General features: G+C 32.5%; 1 protein-coding gene across 1 annotated transcript; it reads left to right on the forward strand.

Annotated features, from left to right (window-relative positions):
- The first annotated feature begins 18,913 nt into the window (after positions 1–18,913).
- On the forward strand, positions 18,914–23,207 carry LOC133288046 (subtilisin-like serine-protease S). The gene is made up of 11 exons (XM_061485743.1): positions 18,914–19,229; positions 19,318–19,412; positions 19,525–19,622; positions 19,741–19,899; positions 20,413–20,524; positions 20,624–21,152; positions 21,230–21,324; positions 21,423–21,665; positions 21,760–21,874; positions 21,971–22,160; positions 22,412–23,207. Exons 1-11 carry the CDS (start codon positions 19,137–19,139, stop codon positions 22,969–22,971), a joined length of 2,289 nt encoding a protein of 762 aa, XP_061341727.1. The 5' UTR covers positions 18,914–19,136; the 3' UTR covers positions 22,972–23,207.
- The last annotated feature ends 1,332 nt before the right edge of the window (positions 23,208–24,539 follow it).

Consider the following 24,539-nt stretch of genomic DNA (forward strand, 5'->3'; position numbering starts at 1 on the left):
GTGTAACAATCTATAGTTAGTATATGGTTAGCTTTCCTATATGCATAGCTCTCGTTAATGACTACTCATGTCATAAATTAATTACTTTAGAAGTTTAAGTTGTTATGCTACATCTCTATAACCAAGTAACTTTGCCATTTCTTTCTTTCTTTCTTTTCTTTATTTAAAGGTGCATGGTAGCTACAGCCTTTTTAATAAATACATAATTGATTCCAATTTTTGGTTGCAACATCCAAGTACAAATATATTCGCCATATGGCCTTGGACAATGGTTTAAACATGCATATTTAAGCCTTTTTGTCAATTTTGCGACAACGGTACCAGAAAATTTTGTGGGAGGGGAAAAGGGTCAATACATAGTTACATTTGAAGTATTGGTGGGGGATGATAGCCATAATGGTTTAGCGGTGGTGATGGTGATATCTTAGTTAGTGAAAATGGTGGTGGCAAGTTCCCAAAAAAAGAGGAGAGGCCTACATTTGAAACAAGAGAATGTAATATTTGTTATTTTATAATACAGTTCAATATTAACTCATGCTCTCTTTAAAAAAAAAAACTTATCATGTTTCAGGATAAACTTATTATATGTTGTTGATTTATTAAACAATAGATAAAAAGATATAATAATATATGGGTTTAATATTTCTTAGGAAATAATTTTATTTCTTATACACACATAAAAATAAAAATATATGGAGTCTATGTTTTCTTTTTCTTTCTCTTTCCCTCAATTATTATATCATATCATATCTATTGTGACCACAAATGAGCTATGAAAGTCTTATTTCTCATATGCCCAACAAGTAATATGACATAATAAAATTAAAGTTCAAAATTTCAAATATACTATAACATGAGGAAAGTATAAGATAATCAAAATCGGTTCTTTTTATATTTATTCAAAAGACAATAGATTTAAAATAATGTGGATAAATTTATTAAAAAATTAATTAGTGCATAGCTAAAAAAGAAAACAGTGAAGATGCTGGGGAAAGAAAAAAAAATACCTGGTTAAAAAAACAGCCAAAAGATGAAACTAAATTATATATAATTCCACTCAATTTATAGATAACTTTATTTTTTGTACTCAATCTTCTTTTTTCATAAATACACGAAATAAATCTCCGTCTTGAAAGATATATATTATTCCCTTTATAAATACCTTATACTATTGTGTTTGTGCTGTAAACTTAAGTCTTAAGAAAAATTTTACCAAAAAAAGAAAGTCTTAAGAAAGATAGAGAGACTGAAGGCTCTTTCTTAAAATAATTGTATTTTATTCTTATACTTTTTTTAAATTACGACTTAAAAACACTTTTTTCAAACAATAAGCTTCATTTTTTATATTTTAAAATTAAAAAAAATTCAGAAATTTTTTTTATCAAGAGACAAGTCTATATCTAGGCTTACGCAGTGGCAACAAAAAGCCAAAAAGAAAAATTTATTCTTTTATCAAATAAATCTTTTCTCTCTATATGTATACGGGAAAAGTTATATTTATAATTTATTTTCATTTACAACTTCTTATAATCATATCTTAATCGTTGATTTCTGCTAATCGTATCATTTATTGTGAATTAATAATTAATTAATAAATTTGATTTGCAAAAATCTTAACTATTGATTGACGAAAATTAACGGTTAAGATATGGTTGTAATTAAGAAGTTATAAACGAAAATAGATTGTAAGTATATATAACATTTCCATATATATATATATATATATATATATATATCCACGGAAACTTAAATAAAAATAATTATTTTTTCATTATATTTTAAAAATTAAAACTAATTTTGTAATACTAGATAGAACGTTTTTTTAAAACAAAATGACAGATATCTGTTTTGGACCAGCCTTACGGTCCAAAGTCATAGGTTGGTCCTTAGATATTCAAATAAGAGATCACTTCTTTATTTCCCTAAAGTAAGAATCATAAATTTTTTAGTAGAGGATTTTTCACCCCAAATATAACTCATCATCGTATACATTGGTGGTGTGCTATCTCATTTACAACATAAGGTAATGGACAAAATCACTATGATTCTCCTCTTCTCTCATTGGTGGTGTCATGGTGTGATTCTCCTCTTCTCTCAGGGGGAATATTTTCCACCTATATATACCTATCTTAATTCATTAAAAGAGCATTTTTGTATCTATTGCATTTGAGTTCTTATTTTGACAAATAAAGAGTCATTGTACCATCTTTAATGGCGGAACTAAAAAAATTTGTAAAAAGAGGCAGAATTACAAGTGTAATATTCCTTTTAAATTATAATTATCTATAGAGTTTTATTAGTCTCCTTTCACATAAGATAATTATTCTATGTTGTACAGAAAAAATAGGTGGATCTCACCATTATAAAAAAGAAAAAGAAAAAGTAAAATGCGAAAATCGAAATAAGAAAATATGAGAGAAAATATCTTATATAAAAAGAGAGTAATATTTCCGCACCACTAGGGTTAGCCTCGTGGTGTGGGGTGAATGTGTTAGGAGTGTGTGTAGTGTAGGATGTTATGTTCAATTCCTTGTAACTTCAAAAAAAAAAAAAAAAGAGTAATATTTTCCTTATCTATGACCAAGAGAATAAAGATAATGCTCACAATTAAAAATTTATATAAAGTTGAAAGGGGGCGACCACTATTCATATGACCAAAAAAAAACATGAATGACAGCTCACAACAAAAACAATATATAAATTTGAAAGGGGCAATAGCCTTCCGTCACTACCCCACTGGATGATCCCCCCTCTTTCAGTCATTTTTGAGATACTTACAAGGTGACTCCTCCAAAAATTTTGGTTCATACCATAACCTCTAAGGGGCACCTCTATTTCAAGAAATACAGATCTAGCTTTTCAACACAAATAGCTGGTCACCTATTTTATACACGGGCAAGATTAAATACTGCTGAAATAGAAGTCATTGTGGTTAAAAGTAAACCTCAAAAGTCAAATTTTGTGACGAAAATTTTTGACAAAAAATTTTTCGTCAAAATTAAAGATGAAAATGTTGACGGAACGGTAATGATATTCCGTTGAAAATCTTATAAAAAATTAAATTAAAAAAATTAAATTTATAAATTTTTCAATGAAAATTATATTATTTCGTCAAAAATATTATAAAAAATGAAATTAATAATGATAAGGGCCTCCTGGCGTTATAAAAATATTTTCCAAACATTAAAATAATTAAAGATTTGTATTTTCTCATGTAATAGAAGATATCTCCTCTTATATTGCAGACTCAAAGGCACTGTGAGCCCACCACAATAAATGAAAAAAGAAAAAAAAAAAGAAGACACACATTTCTATGTGTCTATAGGAAGAATATTGTCTCTCCTACTACATGAGAGACACATTCCCCAATAATTAATTATTGATCAGCGTCGATCTGCTCAACTTTTAGACATCATGATCTTTGTCGCTTCACTTCCACATATTCGCTATTGCTGCTACGCTTTAGCCGTCTCTGAAGAATTTTGAATATTAATAATGCCAATATATTAATTCATTTTAACGCAAGGTGACTCTAATGAAAGGTTCTAAAAGCACGATCACAATAGAATTTGCATATTTCTTGTTCCCCACCTTAAAAGCACGGGACAGTCACCGTTTTATCACGCTTTGACAAAAAAATTACTAGAATATCACGCGAACAGTAAAAATTTTCAAACTGTTACGCGGCATAATTATGCATGTAAATAATTCGTTACACAGGGTAGCGAATTTCAACAATTTTGACACATGACACTTTTTGGTTCTGACGTGACATATTTCGCTACACTGTATAGCGAATTACTTGCATACATAATTCGCTACACTGTGTAGCGAATTATGCCGCGTGGCAGTTTGAGAAATTTTACTGTTCGCATGACATTCTGATAATTTTTTTGCCAAAGCGTGGCATTTTGGCCACGGTCCCTAAGTAATCTCTTAATGTATTAGCATGTATACTTCCAGCACTTGTCTGTTTCAGTGACGCTAGTTACCGATCAAACATGTCATTTTTAAGATTTATATGTTTAATATTTTACTTGGTTACTTTTATCTCCATTTTACATGTGCATGCGCTTCTACATCTAATGTAATTTTTTAAAAGAAAAAGAAAAACTACTGCATTTTTAATGAATGCATAAATTAATACTCCAAATTCGGAATCCAAGAGTTTTATAAAACTATCTTAATGAAAAAAAATTGTGAAAAAAAATCACATTGAATTGAATTGAATTGGGTCCATGAACCTAATAAATACTGAGAATTCTTAATCTCTCTCAATTCAAAAATTCAGGATTTGAATTCATGTTTTTCATCAAATCCTCCTAAATTGCATTAATTTATATGAAAAAATTCACTTCAATTTGAATTTGATTATTAATTCATCATCTACAAGGATTCTTGCTAAGCATCCATGGTTCCAACAAGAATTTTAATTAAAGCACCTAACTCAAAATTCATAGCTTCAATTTCTATTGAATGCACACCAATATTGGGACCCCCTCGCCCTCCAATAATTCTATTATACTTTTGCTCAAAATTAAATCTTATACTAAATGATGGTAGCTCAATTGGTGCATGAGAGCTGAATAGGTGAAGGCGAGAGTATGTGTTCAATCCTCCTCAATAACATCTTTGTGATGGATTAAAGCTTTAATCCCGGACCATTGCCTCCCGTGAAAGATACTTATAGTTTATCCATAAAAAAAAATGAAATCTTATTGGAACCGTTTAATCCATTCTTCGAAACCATATCACATCTTGAATATAATGAAATAAGATGGATTAAGACACTATTTTGTAAATACATAATTATCTTGAATATATTAACTATCTTTCTTTTCTGATTGTCTGGACAATATCTGATCGCTAGATTCCAACTTAGATAAAATTCTTGCTGTCTAGAGAAAAAAATAAAATGATTTGCTCTTTGTCGATAAAATTTCATCATCAAAAGTCTCATATAGATAGTTTAACTGGTAAAGCTATGAGATATATATACAACCTACATGAGCTAGTTCAAATCCTAGTTATTCCTTCTCCTTCCATGATCTTTTTTTTCCAAGGCTTTTTGTAAGCTTCTCGCGAATCTGTTTTAGAGGTGAATTGTTCCTAAAACAATATATATAATAATAAATAATTAAGTACAAGAATAAAAACACCAAGTGATAAGCTGTCATCCAACATTCATGCATGAGAATATTAGAATATATGGTAGACAAGCAGCTCACATGCCTTTGACTATTTTCATATGTTGACAGTCATGGATATCTCTCTATAAATTGTAGCTTATCCAAGTGCGGGTTTCTCAAAGCTTAATTAGCAGCCACAAGAGCTAGATAGATTAATTGGAGGATCCATGGAAGCAACAAAGAAAGTTACTATCCAAAGTGTTCTTTGCCCTTCAAAACCACCACAACCACAACCAAGCAAGGAAAGTGCTTCCAGCTCTAAGCCTGCAAAACCACCACCAACTGTCCAGCAGATTTTTTCCAAAAACAGTACCAGCAATAAATGATGAAGCTTCGTCGATGCATGTCATCTCCAATAATCATGGTCGTCATATATATATATATATATATATATATATATATATATATATATATATCCTCAACTTGTGAGGGCCAGCTTTCGATGTATAATAACAGTAACTTTTGTTATTGCTATTTTTCTACGTTTATAAGTGATTAATTATCATATGCAGTTGAAAAAAATTATAATATGTGTCCCCCCTCCCTCATTTGTGTTGTTTCTCAAATCTATGGGTTTTTTTTTTTTTTGTTCATTATTTGATAGAGATACTTATTTATAAACTTTAACCTAATAGTTCAAGTTTTTTAGTAAAATTGGCTATTGACATAATATTATAGCTTTTATGACTAGGTGGTAAGAATTTGTTCCTTTGATTCTCCATTTTCTCAATAAGTAAATTAAATTTCAACAAATGATAAAAATTAGTCGTATCTATTTTCGAAAAAATGCTTAGGTGTTCCTTTAGCAAAAGGAATCCCTTGTTCTACCTTTTATGTATCATCAAAGTTTAATTTTACTTTATATATAATGCCATATATTAAATGATTAAATGATACATTAGTCGGAGATATTCTTACTTTAAAATCAACTAGTAATCACTTGTGTCTTTTGTAGAGAAAGCTAAAAATAAGATATATATTAATTTTTTGGATACATCTAAAAATAAGATATATTTATCCAGTAAATTGGCCCGTTCTAAAAAATTGAGAAAGGCATGCTCCGAAGTGTTAACAAATTCTTATAATTAACGAGATTTTCTGTTAACTTACTAATAAAAGAGAATTCGAATGAATGAAATCCAAGCACTTCGATCAGTCAACCATCATTCGCCGTTCAGTGTTTAGTTTTTCCTTTTCTTTTTCTTTTTCTTTTTCTTTTTTTCTTGAGATTTTTTCTCCACTCAAGTCCACTAGTTAAGTTAGACAATTCGGTGTCTGATCCACGTGTTTAGTGACTAAATCTCATTTTGTTGTTGATATATTATCATATATATTTTAGTTGTGTCGTCGAGATGACAAAGTGAGTTGATCCACCTCTTGAAATTGGATTAAAAATATCAACCCGTCTTGTTTTATGAGTTTGATAATGTGTTATGAGTTTTATAATTATTTAATTTTATTTCACGCACTTGTTAATTATTTCCAATCTCAAACTTAAATGTATGTTAATATTAATATTTGTCAGACAATCTTTCTGAACTTATTTTTGTCTCTAAATACAAATAACATTTGTTATAAATAAGCGTCTTTTTCTTTATTTATTCTAAAGGAGTACTAAAATAAAAATTTTGGATATCACAATAACTTAATATGACAAATAAAATGCTATTTGATAGTAAAAAAATAAAATTGACCATATGGGTAAATTTGTCCCACATAGTGAGTTGAACTAGTTTTAATCCCCTTTATGTGACTAGATTTTTGGTTCAACGGGAGTAGATATTAACTCCACAAAAATGGAAAAAAATATAAAAAAAAATAATCATAAAAATAAGAGTAATGTAAACATATTATTTATTTTACCCAATGAGTGCAGCTCAGTTGGTAACTTGGCGCTGAGTTAGTGAGGTTGGATATGTGTTCGATTCCCGCTGAATGCATTCTTGGGAAGGGGGCTGAACCTTTAGCCATCACTGTTCCCCCGCACTCCGGATTAGTCTCATAGCCGGCTCAAAGAGTCGAAGCTCGTGGAGATACCGGAGGGAGCCAACTCGTCTCAAAAAGATAATTAGAATTGGGTAACTCAAAAAAAAAAAAAAAATGTCGGTACATTCATAATATAGGACGGATTGAAGTAAATTAATGAATTGAATCAATCCATTATTTATGACGGGTTAAATGAATCAAGCCAACGAATCAAACCTGTTTTCTTACCTTTATAGAAAACGACGTGCCACAGTTTGGTGGGAATAATAGTCCATGCATGAATATAGCAAAAAAAATGTAATATTATGTTTATTTATTTCTGTTACTGTATGGTATGTGTACTACAGTCCCCTCGTTTAATTAGCTATCTATTGTTTTCTTCAAAACTTAATACTTTACTTTTATTAAAGAATTTAATGTAATTGATAAACATTTGACACCCTCCTTCAATGACTTTTCATATTTGCACCATTTTTATAAAAAAAATTATAAAAGAAATTTTTTCACATTTCAATATAAATACAGGTCACAAACTTTATCAAAACTTACATTGATATTTAAAAATGGGTTATAATAAATCATTCTTTTAATTTTAGTAATTAAGAACTCCTCTTTGTCCATATTTTCACTTTTTATACCAACTTCAAGTTTTAAATTTATTTTATTCTTACATATCACAAAGGTATAATTGTCAAACATTCTTCAGTACTAAAAACGCTTTCGAAATTGTTTGTTTATGTTGAAAAAGTGCTTCCGACACATCACATCATATGGTCAAAGGAACCTTGTTGGTAAGCTCATTTTCATGGGACACCAATTCATTGATAAAAATTATGCAGAATTAAAAAAAAATTGGGACAGGATCCGTTTACAAATTTTTTTTGCAATTACACTAATGTAGGACCGGTCGTACACTGTGTGATTAATGTAGGACCGGTCCTACATAGTGTAGTTTGTAAGAGTTTGTAAACAACAAAAGTTTGTAAACAAAAAAATTTGTAAATATAACCTGTCCCAAAAAAATTTGTTTCTAAGCAAGCCATTTACTAAGAATCTCTTCGGATAGGCTTTTTTTTTTTGTCACTAAAAATTGTTTTTTTTTTAAGAAAAAAAGCATTTTTATAAAGTTTCTATTAAAAAAAAAATAGAAATCACAAAAAAAATCAAAAACTTACTTTTTGTTAGAAGCTAAAAAAAAGAGTCAAAAGTCAAATATTTTTAAAAAAATCTAAACAATTTTAAATTTTATAAAAAATACTTCTAAAATAAGTAAGACATAAAAGAATTTTTTTACAAGTCCATCTAAACGGTCCTAAAAGGAAGAGGGTTCTGTTTAGGCAAATAGGACTCGAAAAAAGAGAATAAATTGGGGGTATTTTTTTTATTTATGATTTAATATTTTATCTTATGAAGAATATTTTTGACATTTTATATAATAAAAATAAGAAAATATGTTTCTCATATTGCATCAGACTAATTGTCTTTTTTGAAAGAGATTAGACTAATTGTCTTATGCAACATAAGAAAGATATTCTACATAAAAAAAATTTATATTCAAAACTTAATTGTAAAGTTTGTAACCACTATGAATTCAAGTAATAAATATAAAATTACAGGAGTTAACTGATACATGTAAAATACAACTCACGTGGTTTACCAAAAAATACGTGTAAAGGATAAATATATAATTATGTATGATTTAATATATGACTAAATGATAATTTTAGTTGGTTTTGGGAAGAACTTCGTAACCACTTGATGGGAGTGAGTAGGGGTATAAATGGCTCAGATGACCTATCAGGAATCTACAGTCTATCCTATTTTAGGCATGGCTTGTCTTGTTCTATTTAAAAAATAGAATAGATTTAGACTTTTAGAAAAGACTGTTTAAAAATTAGGCCATAGGCCCTCTCTAAAATGTCTGGCCTAAAAGCCTGTAGGCTGACATTTTAAAGCAAACTAATTATCTTATATGATTGGTCATTATTTTGTTTATGGAAAACTACTTCTAGATTTGATTATGGCATCCCTAAAAATTATATTTCTTTCTTTTGTTTTATTTTATTTTATCAAGAAGATGATGATGTTTGAGTAGCGCAAAAAGTGAATGCGATTAATCAAAGGAGGAGGAGATAAGAAGAAGGCTCACTAAAAGATTGCGAAGACTACCAAGAGCAAAGAAAAAACTCCTAAAAATAATTATTTTGTTTGTTGTTATGAGCAATTTTATTAAAATCGGCCTGATCATTGACTCGATCAAAGTACTGGTCACTGGTTCAACCAGTGAGTCATTAGTTAAACCGCATGACCCAGTAATTACACATTATTATAAAAAATTTCAAATATTTTAATATAAAAAATAATAAATCACACATTATTATCCAATAAAAGATCAAACAAAAATATAATGATCGTGATACGAGGCTACAAGTTCAGTAAATGACATCTCTAGCTATAAATCAAATCAAAATTTCCTGCATAGTGCATAATTGAGATAATATTAGTGTTGTAGGTACATAACTGATATATATCAATAAACAAAAAATACTCAACTCTTAGGTGTATGAAGGGAGTTGGTGAACTCCTAGATTTGGCTTGAGAGAATTCTTAGAGCTTGGAACAGTGTAAGCACTATGAAGATTGTTGGTATTTTGTTTGATTGCTTATGTGACGTTTATTTATAAAATGATACACTTGTGATAAATAAAATATTTGCGGCTACTTCAGTCTGGACATAACACCCAATTTAGGCTTAGTTGGTTTGAACTAGGATATATTGTGTGTTTATCTCTCTTGTTTAATTTTTGAATATTCTGTTTAGAGACTTAAAGTAACAGTGTTTTCTGATTTCTGATTTTAAAGTGCTGTAGCGGATTTGCTATTTAGTTTTCTGTTATATTTTTAGAGTGTTGTAGCACTTTACTGGTTATGATATAAGTGCTGCAACACTTAAATTATTTTTCTAATATTTGGAAGTTAGTAATTTTCTGGGTTTTGTAAGAAAGTTAGTTGTTGTGTTTGTACTCTGTTTAACAGGTCAGGTACGTTTTCTATTGATATACATCATATAGAAATTATTTTGTGCATATAGGGACCTAAGGTAAAATTAATAAAATTGTTATAGCTGTGTGACTGTTTGCTAAACTGAACTTGCAAAATAAAATGACAATTGCCAATCTTATTGTGTGGGTGAGGTGGTTGAACTGATATAACTTCACCTTTGTCTAGACTTTACAAATCTAAAGATCTACACATAAAAAGTTTTTGAAAAAGTTTAGATCATCTATTCACCGCCCCTTTAGGTGTTCTGTAAGCATCCTGTCTAAGAAGCCACTTGCCCAATAAATTTTAGTTGTTTAGTGTGACATAGTATAAGTTTATACTGCGGAATCCCTTGATACATCAAAATGATATATAACTTAATCAGGCCTAAGGGAGTGAGATTAGGCCTGATAAGGGATTGATGTATTAACATCGTTGACCAATGCAATTATCAAGATTTAATATATTATTTTAATATTAATATATTAAAATAATTTTTTTCAATATATTAATTTTTAAAATATTAGAGATTTTTATTTTATAAAAATTAATGTTTTTGGACACATTGATCAATAGATTTTTATAAAAATTAATATCATATGAGATATTTAGAAGAATTATATAAATTCTTTATTAAATGGTATTTTTGTCAAACATATTTATTTTTATCCTATCTAGTATTATATGAGTGTATTACCAAATATTGAATGATATTATCTTATATAATACCATATCAAACGTTGGATAGTATTAAAATTTAATCAAGTATTATACAATCAGACCTTATATTGTCTTATCTTATACTATCAGGCCTTATCATATACTGTGCACCAAACATACCCTAATACTCTTAACCCTAATGAACGTGAATTTTCAATATCTAAATGTGTTCTGTATGATGAACCCTATTGTGTTCATGGAATGTAAGTGAAGTTTTCTAAAATAAATAAATTATTTGTATGATTAATTTTTATGAAAATGTATATTTAGTTTACTTATAATATTAATTAAACAAGTAATATAATTTTGTATTTACATTTAAAATAAGTGTTTAATGATTTTTGCTCCAATATTAACGGATCTTTTTTTTTTAGGTGCATAACAGGTCTTAATTTTATGTATATGCATGGGTGAGAATCAACTAAAAATTAAGGTAAGATTGTACATACACACATTGAATTTTATGTGCATGGGTGAGAGTCAATTTTTATTTAATGTAAGATTCGATATATATATAATTACCCGATATTTAATAAATTTTTATAAAAATTAATCTTGATATGTGTAGACTCTAAGTATTGAATTATGACTAATTTCAATTTAATAATTTTAAGTAAGAATGTACATGACTAATTAAATCAGCCATATATACCAAACTAAATTCAGAATGAGAATATGGTAATACTTTCCGGTGGGCCTGTTTAAGGTGCATGTTAATTAATGTGACGACACTAGCTAGCATCTTGGGCCTTTCTCTTTCTGTTTTGAGCTAAACACCATGCTTTGGCCTCCACGGTTTACTTGCTCCTTCCTTTTAGGGCTTTTCTTTTTCGGCTCTTACTTTTTATTTTTCCACCCCATGCATCTTCTGATCTTCTATATACCGACTAAGGTCAGAGTCAAAGCAATATATTACTTCGATACTTTTTTTTTCCAGTGTATAAAATTCTATTTTGTAAAAGAGTTTTGATTTTTTCTTATGCTGTAGACACGTTTTATGTGGGACTCACATCTATTAAAAAATAAAAAAATAAAAGAAAATATTGTACGAAAATCGAAAGGTCACTAGTAGAAAAAAATAACTCACTTACAACATGAGAAAATATTTTCCCTTTGTAAAAATGTTAAAATTAATGAAAGATTATTTTTTAAAGTATAGGTAAAATATAAATTGACACGACAATTAGTACATTTCAAGACACTGATAAATAATTGAAAAAAAAAAAAAAATACAGCAACTTGATAATACTATATACCAACTATTAAAAGTCAGTTTCAGATTATAAGAAAATTTGTTCTACCTTAATGAAAAATAAAAATATCCATTAAACTTAACTCATTTAATTTCTACGTTAACAGATTGGTAACCCAACACATACATATAATACAATTTTTAATTTTTAGTAAACAAATAACAAACTCAAGGCATAAAACTTGCTGGAATCTAGAATATTAAAATTGTGTACGAAAGTCAAAGGATTCCCACGCTTTATTTATGTTGCCATGACTTGAGGTTTTGGTTACAAACTTAAAATGAAACGCAGCCACAAAACACGAGTTTGTAAGAAAACTTCGATGGCAACAAGGCAAGTCACAGCCTCTTCACTCTATAATTGCACTTATGTATCTAGAAGTCACAAAATAAAAGTTATACGCATTTACAATTTTTATCTGTTAGAAAGCACAGTTTGTAGCTTGTCTCCTCCACACACTAAAAAAAGGGGTAATGTACATAAATAATCTTTAATCAACACTTATTAAAATAACTCATTACATTAATGGATTTCCTTCTGCAAATTTTAAAGTATTTATTTATTCGAGTATTATATGCTGATTTTGTTCTTTTCTTCCAGGAATTCTGATTTTGGATACTGCATAGACTCACAAAATGGTTTGGGATGAGTATACTATATGAAAGGAAGTTAGGTTGTTACATCTATGTCATTAGAATAATTTTCCAATAGAATGAAAAGTGACGACGCTTTTACTCAATCATTCATATTTAGATTCTTCAATGCATAATTATTGAGGAATTCAAGTATGAATGATTGAGTGAAAAAGTTCCACATTGGTTAAGAATGAAGTAAGTAAGTATCGTATAAGTGGAAGGACCTATGTATCTAATATCTTAAGATTTTGGATTTGATTATGATATTCTAAGTCCAGTTAATGTTACTGCTCATCTGATCCATAATTAACGATCTTCTTATACCACGAGCTCTCCCTACATGACGCAACAATCACCAAAGACGTATCAACCTCTGCAACAACGTATTTAAAGAAAGTGATACTTTAACTGATAAAGGTGAATTTATAATTACGTGGTATGATAGATAGAAACAGGGAAAAAGAGAAAGAAGGAAAACGCAAACAGAATGAACAGTAATGCGTTCCTAAGAGTTGGGTTTTAAATGTATATTTCCACAGGCTTTCCGTAATAGTCAACCTATTCTAACATGATTCACACTCCCTATTATTGGTTTGGATTGGATACCTTCTAAGAGTTTTTTGCGTGAGGAACTATATTAATCAAAACACAAGCACACAAATATAATTTATTTTTTTTAAATTTTAAATTCAAAGAATGATTCATATATATCGCAGGAAAGATGCATATGAATCATCTAATTCCATTTAATTTGTTCCATCTAACTTATAATAGCCCTAGCCTAATTAATTAGTAAATTAAATGTGATTAAATAATTAAGTATATATTAGTGAGTAAAATTAAGTATAGTGCCTAATTAAATCAATTAGGGTCACTTTTGAGGTAAAAAGTGTACTTAGTGAGAATTAAGGGGTATAAATAGGTGTAGGCAGAAGTACCCAAAATATAAAAATAAAAGTGAAAATATTCCTAGAAAAATATTCCAGACTTTTGGGTAAAATTTGGTAATTAATGGAATTAAATAGATAGATAAGTTGATACCCGTTCAAAACAACTTAACTAATGTTAAGTGATTTAAAAAAAAAAAAAAAAAAGACCCGTTGTCTCTCCCATTCCCGTCGACAGAAGAAGAAAGAAAGGAAGGGAAGAGAAGAAGGAGAAGAGACGGAGAAGAGAGAAAGGTGAGGGGAAAACCCTAGATGTTGCAAACCTTGACCAAATTCATCAATTCCAAACCCTAAACCACTCCAAATATTCCCCTCTTTCACAATCAAAGCTTGGTTTTGAGTGAGAGTCTTTGTGGAGTGAAATTTTCTCTCTCAAAAATCTGCCCTTTTGAAGATTGAAGGAGTTTGGGGAGCATTTGGCTCCTTGGAAGCTTGAGGAACCATCACTCCTTGATTGTGCAACCATTGGTGGTAAGATTCTACTCCTTGAACCTTATTTTCATGGAAATTGCATGATTGGGGAAGATGATGAATAGTATTTAGGGTTTTATGAAAATGTTGATAGATTGGCTATGTTCTAGGAGGATTGAGACTTGGTGAATGTTATGAAAAATGTTAGTAATGACATTTAATCGATGAAAATGAGCTTAGTTAGTCATTGGTTATGCTTTGAAAATTGCAAGGTTTAATGCTTGATGTTGGACTTTCATGCATTAGAAATCAATGGTTTGGTTTGGTTGAATATTGATGGTGTCCATGTTATGTCTAGGATTAAGGCATTTGGACCAATCTTGAGTGACCAACCATTGGAGCAAGCTATGGAGCTTGATTAGCTCATTGGAATAGGTAAGTCCATGCTTTTGTTGTGGTACGAATTGGATAGTTTGGTTGATGATTATAAGATATTCTTGAATGCAATATGTTGATTGCATTACACCTTGTGTAGGTGGTTGTTTGTAAAAGTGATTATTGTAATTGGTGGCAAAACTTGTTGGTGAACAAAGGTTGAATTGAAGCTTTGAGGTAAGCCTTCGAACCTTGGGTGTAATTCCCTTGATTGTTCCACCAAGCCCTGATTGGGTAGTGGTTGTGATAGTGTATATAAATGCAATGAAATAGTTTAATGCTTTGTTATACGTATGTGTATTTTTTGGTGTGGCATAGGATGGTGTTTCCCTATGTTGGTATGTTGCATGACGATGCGTAAATCATACTTGGTAGTTTAGCTGGCCAGTAGGACTATTTGCATCTGAGTATCCTTAGGACAACTTGAGAGCTCGAGGAATTTCTCCTGGAGATGTTGTTTACACACTGCATGGATATGTATTTATTGCATTATTATTGTTATTGCTATTACATTGTGATTGAACTATGGGGTGGAGAGATGCTCCAAGGACCCCTGGTTTACTGTGATATATTCGTATATCTCACTCTGTGTTGTGGGGACCCCCTTTCAGGTAAAGATGCTGCAGGAGCCTCCGGTGGCAAGTGGCCATATTTGGATTAGTAGATGCATGAAGATGTTGCATTCTTTTGGATTATACATGACATGTAGTAGTACCATGTATAGGATTTGCATTTGAAAGCCAATTGCTATATGTATGTCATCTTCTATTTTGATGGACTTAGCATATGCTCATCTCTTTTGGTACCTCTTTTGTTGATGAGAGCCAAGGGGTTGATCATAGTGTTTTGTAGCTAAGTCCCATGATTTGTAATTAAGACATGTTGCAATGATGTAATGTTGTAATTGTTGGGTATATGTATATGATGAAAGGGTATGCATGTTTCTATGATAAATGAGTACCTTGAAAGCATCATGTATTGAAGTTGTATAATGTCTATTAGGTGTTAAGAAAGTGGTGAAAGTGGGAGGAAATATCCCATGAAGTCATATGAAAACAGGGGAGGGCATGTTTTGCCCAGTTTCTGCCCTTGGGCCTAAAACGCTCAAGTTGGGCGCTAACACGTTCTGGAGACCTGCAGAAGGCTAAACTTTCTGCCCTTGGGCGCTAAAACGCTCAAGTTGGGCGCTAACACGTTCTGGAGACCCGCAGAAGGCTAAACTTTCTGCCCTTGGGCACTAAAACGCTCAAGTTGGGCGCTAAAACGCTCTGGAGACCTGCAGAAGGCTAAACTTTTTGCCTTTGGGCGCTAAAACGCTCAAGTTGAGCGCTAAAACGCTCATCCCGGAAACAACATGAACATAGTTTAGTAAAATTAGAATAACTTGAACTACACAGCTCCAATTGGAGCGCGGTTTGAACCCACTCGAAGCTAACAAGGAGATCTATAACATAGTAGGAGGTGAGAACTATAAAGATAGTATAGAATTAATTGATAACAAAAGAGATGTAGATATTTAACGACATGTGGTCTAATAAAATGAGAATATGATGTTAAGCTTAGTTTAATTATTCTGCAAAGTAATATGGTTATGGTCATGCAATTGGTTATTTGAAATTCGACTTGTTTGAAAAGAAAAATTTACTCGGATTTCTAATTGACCCAATATGATTGTAACTGCGCTTAATATCATAATGCAATGTTAACAAACCGGTTCTAGAACGGGGTGTTACATTTTATGGTATCAGAGCAGTTTCTTAGGGAAACTTGTGGACTATTGTTATATTTGCTTGGTGTTTAATGCTTTATAGTTGTTTTAGTACTCTTTATGATTATTGCATGTGTGATCACTAAGTGTGGGCCTGATCAACTTATTTATTTGTGTAACATGTGTAGTGACATGACGAGGAACCGAAACAACCCTGGACCATCGAATACCAATGCTCAGCCAGAACCTGTTTTGGCTGCTTTAGTTAGGCCCCGAAGTGGTCGTGGGGCAACAGTTGGACAGTCTGATCCTGTTGCGGTCACTATGGCCGATATGCAAAGGGAATTGGCTGCTAGTCGACAGGCTAATGAAACCTTGATGAAAACTAATGAGGATGCGCGAACTGCCATGGCTGCGATGATGAACGAGTTGAGGACGTTGAGGGGTGCTAGACCTGCAAACCGGCAACCCACTCCTCCTCCTTACATTGCCACGCCTACTCCACCCATTCTACAGGAAGAGGGTGAAACGGGTAACAATGAAGGTGAGGGTAGTCACCATTCTGGTAGTCATAGTCATCACACCGAGGTTCGTCAACCTCGTGTAGAGAATGTTGATGAACACGAAGCCGAAGAAAGAAGATTGACGGCTTTCCGAAAACACAAACCTCTTACTTTTAAGGGAGGCTATGATCCAATGGCGGCAGCAAAGTGGCTCCAGGCTATGGAGAAGATCTTCAGGGTGATGAGATGCCCTGATGCAATGAAGTTGGTCTACTCCGTGTATATGCTGGAAGAGGAAGCTGATAATTGGTGGACCAATACAGTGCAACCCTTAGAAGCTGAAGGCCGGGAAATCACCTGGCGGTTGTTCGAGACGTTGTTCTTGGATAACTATTTCCCTAGGGAGGCTAGGGAACAGAAGCAGAATGAGTACAATAAAGGTAGTATATAATTAATTGATAACAAAAGAGATGTAGACATTTAACGACGTGTGGTCTAATAAAATGAGAATATGATGTTAAGCTTAGTTTAATTATTCTGCAAAGTAATATGGTTATGGTCACGCAATTGGTTATTTGAGATTCGACTTGTTTGAAAAGAAAAATTTACTCGGATTTCTAATTGACCCAATGTGATTGTAACTGCGCTTAATATCATAATGCGATGTTAACAAACTGGTTCTAGAACGGGGTGTTACATAAGTTTAGATAAAACTGTAGCTTAGGGGTTGGTGTCGGTTATACCATTATGCGATGATGTGATTTAAGATTCCATAAATTAATTACGAGATTATAATGGAATTATGGTACCAAAATTAACTAATATCCATGATTATGTTAATTTTATCAACTAAAGAACATTATAATTCTTTTAATTTATTAATAAATTTAATTTAATCAAGGAATTAATGTTTCTCATATTAGGTCATTTGAATAGAAGAGAGATAAAGAAAATATAGACTCCAAACACTTTTTTATGTGTGTATAGAAAATAAAATTATTTCCTTCAATGTGAAAATTAATAATCCCTCTAATCAATTGACATATTGGTTGATAAGTGATTTTTCTTCATTTTAAATAACTGCTACAAGCACTTTAAGCTTTAAAGTAAGGGTTCATTTTTTCTACGATCAATGTAGATAACTTATCTATATTGAGCACAAAACGACATCGTTTTGAAGCCAAAATCAAGGTATTTTTGTAATTATAATTTATTTCAAGGTTATAATAGTTTTTTTCATTATAATTTTTTAATTTTCCAACTCAAAACGACGTCGTTTTGAGAACGAATGTAAATAACTTATCTACAACCACGATAGAAACATTAAAGCCTTGAAGTAAGCTACTGTCATAATCTAAATAATTTAATTATTACATTAAAAAAATATAAAGCAATTGATTTATTTGTTTTTAATTTGAAAATTGAATCTGAAAACAAATGCTAAAATAATATATTTATATATCGTTTTCATATTGAAGAAACACAACATACATAACTCAAAGAATGTGGTATACCGATAAATCATTTACAATATCTGTCAACGCAAAGTATATTTATCTCTTCTGATCTAACTGTTTGAACAGTTGGATATTTGTTCTACACTTGTGTGATATTTAAAGCTTCATAAACCCATTATTCGGATTGGAGAAGTCAATAATTCAGATACAAGTCTTTCATTATTTATCAATCATGCACTTACCTTTGGGAGGGGGACATATACTAAATTATTGATTGAATAGTCACAGAAATTTGCAACTCAAAAATTCAGAACAACCAACCATTAATTAGATAATATCTCTTTTTTCTACTGAAAGTAATGAAAACGTAAGGGTGTTTACAAATTACAACATGCCAGGACACAGAGCCAAATTGCCTCCATTTTTAATACTAAGATTGAGTGTTCATGTTACATTGCTTTTAATTAACTGTCTCACAGAAATATGGTTGCTTTGGCTTGCTCCGTAAGCACCAGTCCCTCTCTCTCTCTCTCTCTCTCTCTCTATCTATCTATCTTTGCCCACTACTAGAAGCCTTTACTTCCACTACTACTCCACGTCCTCGTTTCTTTTTGCTGTTATATAAATAGCCTCCCTGAATTTACACATGACACATACCAACGTTACATGACACACACACCAATGTTAAACTACAACCATGATTCTAGTTCTACCTCTCCTATAACTCCATCTGGGTTTTCTTTTCTGATTTTCTTTTTCATGATTTTGAATTGGTAGCCATTTTTCCTGCGTCCCTATATAGAACCCGGTTCTCTTTTTCATTTTTAGCAAAAGGTAGGGACTTTTAACAATGTCTTCGTCCAGTTATGCTAGAAGGAGTACCTTCTTTTATCTGATTCTTGCAGTGCTTGTTGCAAAAGCTAGCTTTTGCTTTTCTGCCAAGGTATGTTTTTTTTATTTTTTATTTGGAAGTATTTTTGTTTTGGGTGTATTGAACAAATTATGGAATCTGGATTGGGTGGCACTGGCAGGTTTATGTAGTGTACATGGGAAGCAAAACTTGCCAAGACTCAGATGATATTCTGAAGCACAACCATCAAATGCTTGCTGCTGTTCACAGTGGAAGGTCAGGAACATAATTAATGCTAGTTTTCTTTTGGAAAATTCTGCAGTTTCCCTTTTTCTATAATATTTCAGATGTGATTTTCCCTTTTCCCAATTGTGAATGTTTTCAACAGTATTGAGCAAGCCCAAGCTTCCCATGTTTATAGCTACAGACATGGTTTCAGAGGCTTTGCAGCCAAGCTGACTGATGATCAGGCTTACCAAATTTCAAGTCAGTGAAATTTTTTTTTTTCTTTGCAACTATACAAACACAATGTTCAATTACTCCTTAAACCTCAATAGGCTCCAGTAATTTTTGTTTGTTTTTTGTTGTGTTCAAATTTGACCAGAAATGCCAGGAGTGGTTTCTGTTTTTCCCAATTCTAAAAGAAAGCTGCACACCACTCATTCATGGGACTTCATAGGACTTCTGGACAAAAAAACCATGGAGAATAAAGGGTTCTCCACCAAAAACCAAGAAAATATCATCGTTGGTTTCATTGATACGGGTGAGAAGTCTTACTCTACAAATAGCTGAAGCCTTTATGATAGATAACTTTTATGTAGCAACCCCCTCATCCTCACATACAATATGGACCTTTTCTTCATAGTCCCATGATGACATTTATTAGTCGGTTCACAAGGATTTCCTCACTTTATTTATTTTTAGTAGTAGATACTTACAGCTTTATCCCTCTACTTTTAGGAATAGAAGCTAAAGGAAAGTATGATTGAAAATACTGGATTTCACATGCCATCATTATGGTAGTCAAATTCTCTCTTATGGGAACTCCTTTAGTTAAATAAACCTTCTACAGAGAGTTAAAATTGAACCTAAATATGTTCTATTCATGCCCTGTTTAGCTTCTGATACAAATTACAATCACTCTCCAAGAGATCAAATTTAAGCTTGAAAATATCACCCAGAAAATGGTTTTGATACTTAATAATTACTGGGATTTTGTTAATAAATGGGAATCATAGAGAGTTTTATTCATTATCATTTATCACTATTCATACAGGAATTTGGCCTGAATCCCCAAGCTTTAGAGACAGCGACATGCCACCAGTGCCACGCGGATGGAAGGGCCATTGTCAATTAGGAGAAGCATTCAATGCTTCATCTTGCAACAGGTTTCTGGTTGAATCAAATCCTCATCTTTCTTTCATTTGACTTCATAGGCATTAACTTCCAGTTGGATCATCTTCATTGGTTAATTATTTATGGTATAGGAAAGTGATAGGAGCTAGATACTATATGAGTGGATATGAAGCAGAAGAAGGGTCAGACAGAAAAGTCTCTTTCAGATCTCCAAGGGATAGCTCTGGTCATGGGAGCCATACAGCTTCCACAGCAGCAGGACGCTACGTGGCAAACATGAATTATATGGGGCTGGCAGCTGGAGAAGCTAGGGGAGGTGCACCTATGGCTAGGATTGCTGTGTACAAAACATGTTGGGATTCTGGTTGCTATGATGTTGACTTACTAGCTGCCTTTGATGATGCAATAAGAGATGGGGTTCACATTATATCATTGTCTCTGGGTACTGAAGCTCCCCAAGGTGACTATTTCGATGATGCCATATCTGTGGGATCGTTCCATGCTGCTAGTAGAGGAGTGCTGGTGGTAGCATCAGTTGGGAATGAAGGAAGTCCTGGTTCTGCAACTAACCTCGCACCATGGATGATCACTGTTGCTGCTAGCTCAACAGATAGGGATTTCACCTCTGATATAATGTTAGGAAATAGCATTAACATCACGGTAAAGCTGATTACTTTGTGTTGGTATATTAACTGCACAGTTTGTGGACTCTAATTAGTTCTCTACAACTTAGACAGGGTGAAAGTCTGAGTCTCTTGGAAATGAATGCCTCCAGAAGAATAATTTCTGCATCTGAAGCCTTTGCAGGATATTTTACTCCTTACCAATCCAGGTGAAGTACAAGGTACTTAAAAGTGGGAACTGCCTAAAAATCAATGCAAAGGGGTGGCTTCTAAGTTAAATGTTATCCTGTTTTCTACATTTCTGCAGTTACTGTTTAGATAGTTCCTTAAATAAGACCAAGACCAAAGGGAAGGTTTTGGTGTGTCGACATGCTGAGAGTTCAACTGACTCAAAGTTGGCAAAAAGTAAAGTAGTGAAAGAGGCAGGTGGAGTTGGGATGATACTTATTGATGAGGCAGATCAACATGTTGCCATCCCCTTTGTGATACCTTCAGCTTCTGTTGGAAGAAAAACAGGAGAACGGATTCTATCCTATATCAATAGCACACGGTTTGTTGTTTCATATTTGATAAAAATAAACCTTTTTGTTAGTACTTCTGCTATTCTGCCATTCTCTAAACCAGCATTCTGTTATGCTGAACAGTATGCCTATGTCAAGGATTTTCGGAGCCAAGACAGTATTAGGAGTTCAGCCAGCACCCCGTGCAGCAGCATTTTCTTCTAAAGGCCCCAATGCCTTAACCCCAGAAATTTTGAAGGTGATATTCTCATTGATATACCATTGAGTTCATAGAATGCCTTCTTTTTTCCATTTAACTTAATCCTGGAAGATTTCTGACTATACTGCTCTGTAGCCTGATGTTATGGCTCCCGGATTAAACATCCTCGCAGCATGGTCTCCAGCAGCAGCTGGAAACATGAAGTTCAATATTCTATCAGGAACTTCTATGGCTTGTCCTCATGTAACTGGAATTGCAACCTTAGTGAAAGCTGTTCATCCTTCATGGTCTCCATCTGCTATCAAATCAGCAATCATGACAACTGGTATTACACACCTGTATAATTATCTAGAGGCACATATTTTTACTCAATGCGGTTTGAGATTCTTCTTAATCAAACATTAAGATAAAGCTCCCTACTAGATTAAATTTTATTTGCCAATGCCTCAAAATTTAGATATGAAAATTCAACTGTATCACCTAAAAGGGGAGGGGATCATTGCAATTGCATATAACTTGCAATACACAAGCTTCACTATTTCCACTCAAGAAACTAATCATAAATTCAATATGCAGCAACAATTCTGGATAAGAACCACGAACCAATTACAGCAGATCCTGATAGAAGGGCTAATGCATTTGATTATGGATCAGGGTTTGTGAACCCCGCAAGAGTTCTTGATCCTGGTCTGGTCTATGATTCACAGCCAGAAGATTTTGTTGCGTTCCTGTGTTCACTTGGTTATGATGAGAGGTCACTCCATCTTGTAACAAGAGACAACAGCACATGTGATGGGGCATTCAAAACACCATCTGACCTCAACTATGCATCTATTACAGTGCCCAATCTGGAAGACAACATTTCAGTAACTCGAGTTGTCACCAATGTTGGACAAGCAAGAAGTATATATGAAGCTGTAGTGTCGTCTCCTGCTGGAGTTAATGTTACTGTTGTGCCAAACAGGTTAATCTTCACAAAAATAGGACAGAAAATTAAGTTTTCAGTGAATTTCAAAGTGGTAGCTCCCTCAAAGGGCTATGCATTTGGGTTCTTGTCATGGAGGAACAGAAGATCACAAGTCACTAGTCCTTTAGTTGTACGGGTTGCACCAGCAAGCCTTGGGTTGGTCAGATAACAATGTCTATACATATATATATACATTAGCTTAGGAGTGTGAGATCCTTGTAGAGTTGTAGTCACTATAGAACAATCAGTCATACTTAAATCCTGATACAGTATAGATGATCACTGCCAAACTTACATTAAGTTATATGCTTTAAGCAGTTAGCGGTACCAAACACAGAATTTAAGAAATGATATCTTGATGCCCTGAACTTACTCTCAGATTCATTATCATTATTTGTCAGTTGTCACTACAGAACTTAGTCACCAAGGTTCTTCAGCAATTGCCATGTATACTAGTCTTTGGTATTGTCTTTTCCCACCAAAGTGGGAAGTAAAGATAATGTGGTAACTGTTTTAATCTTTGACCTCCAAATAAAAATAAATAAATTGGAAGTGAATAACTATAGAGATTTAAAATTTAAATTAAAAAATAAAAAGCAGATTAACACATAATTTGCTTGTCAAACGCTAGTTTATTTATACTATTATTAAGGTAATCAGTTAACACCTTTCATATTCCCTCAACCAATTAAAAAACAAAAAACAAAAATCGAATGCCACATTCCCTTACTCTTTTTCAATATATTAATTACCTCTACTCGCTTCTTATTTTTAAGGATATTTTTTTCAAATTACTACTTTAAATGAATATTAACATCTTCGCTCATACACCATTGATAGCATACTATTAAACTATTCTGAGAGTTTGGCAAGCACGGTCTTGTACATTTTAAGGGTAAAAGATTCTCATGTTTTTGTTAAAACATCCATCATGGTCAAGTTAGAATTCCAGGCCCAGGCAAATGGAAGCTTTGTAATGCACTCTACAAGTATCTGAGATATGCCTAGTTCCTCCAATATCTAGAAAGATGTTGGAGCTACAGTGAGGTTATATACATTCTTGGGCAAATTCTCCGTCCATAGTTTTATGGAAATTTCTACATCTTTTGTGTCGATATTTTCTTCCTTACATCAGTAAAGACAGTTCTGAACGTATGCTGCAAAATGGGGTTGTCTTATTTTACTAGTCAATCAAGTTACCTTCACCATAAGCAAAATGGAAACTAGGCAGTAAAAGAGCAACCTCAATCCCCATTTTACGTTGTAATACATTCTTGCAGAATCTAACATGCAATGACATCTCGGGTATCCAGTTATATTTGAACTGGCAACTCCGTTCTACATGGTCTAGAACTAGAAAGGTAGTCTTGCTTAGCTGTATTTGGAATTACATGCGCTCCGTGTAGACTTCATTCATTTGCAACTAGAAGAACTCTTTAGTTACTTCACCTAAGCACGAGCAAAGCCATCCCTAACGACAATAGCAATCATATTTTATTTCCTGATGATGAACCTTTCCACTGGTGTACGCATCAATTCATTAGCTGCAGAATACTCAAATGGTAAAATTCTAAACATATCAGAAACGACAATATGCAACAGCTTTCATGAGTGATACTGCGTCACTCTCTACCCCGGAGTCACTTTCGACAGCAAACTTTGTTCTCTAGCTGAGCCCCCACGTTCATTGCCCAATGACAAAATCATGCTGCTTTTAAAATACTATATCATTATTCA

Source organism: Gastrolobium bilobum, unplaced genomic scaffold, assembly GCF_033153095.1.
Source record: "Gastrolobium bilobum isolate Gb01-03AN ecotype WA unplaced genomic scaffold, APGP_CSIRO_Gbil_v1 utg3205, whole genome shotgun sequence".
Classification (NCBI taxonomy): Eukaryota; Viridiplantae; Streptophyta; class Magnoliopsida; order Fabales; family Fabaceae; genus Gastrolobium; species Gastrolobium bilobum.

Bases quoted from the DNA above. Each gene is read 5' to 3' on its own strand.
- LOC133288046 (XM_061485743.1), top strand. From the start codon at position 19,137: ATGTCTTCGTCCAGTTATGCTAGAAGGAGTACCTTCTTTTATCTGATT. The intron at 19,413-19,524 runs GTCAGGAACATA...TGTTTTCAACAG, and splicing joins GCTGCTGTTCACAGTGGAAG to TATTGAGCAAGCCCAAGCTT. The intron at 21,325-21,422 runs GTGAAGTACAAG...ACATTTCTGCAG, and splicing joins TTTACTCCTTACCAATCCAG to TTACTGTTTAGATAGTTCCT.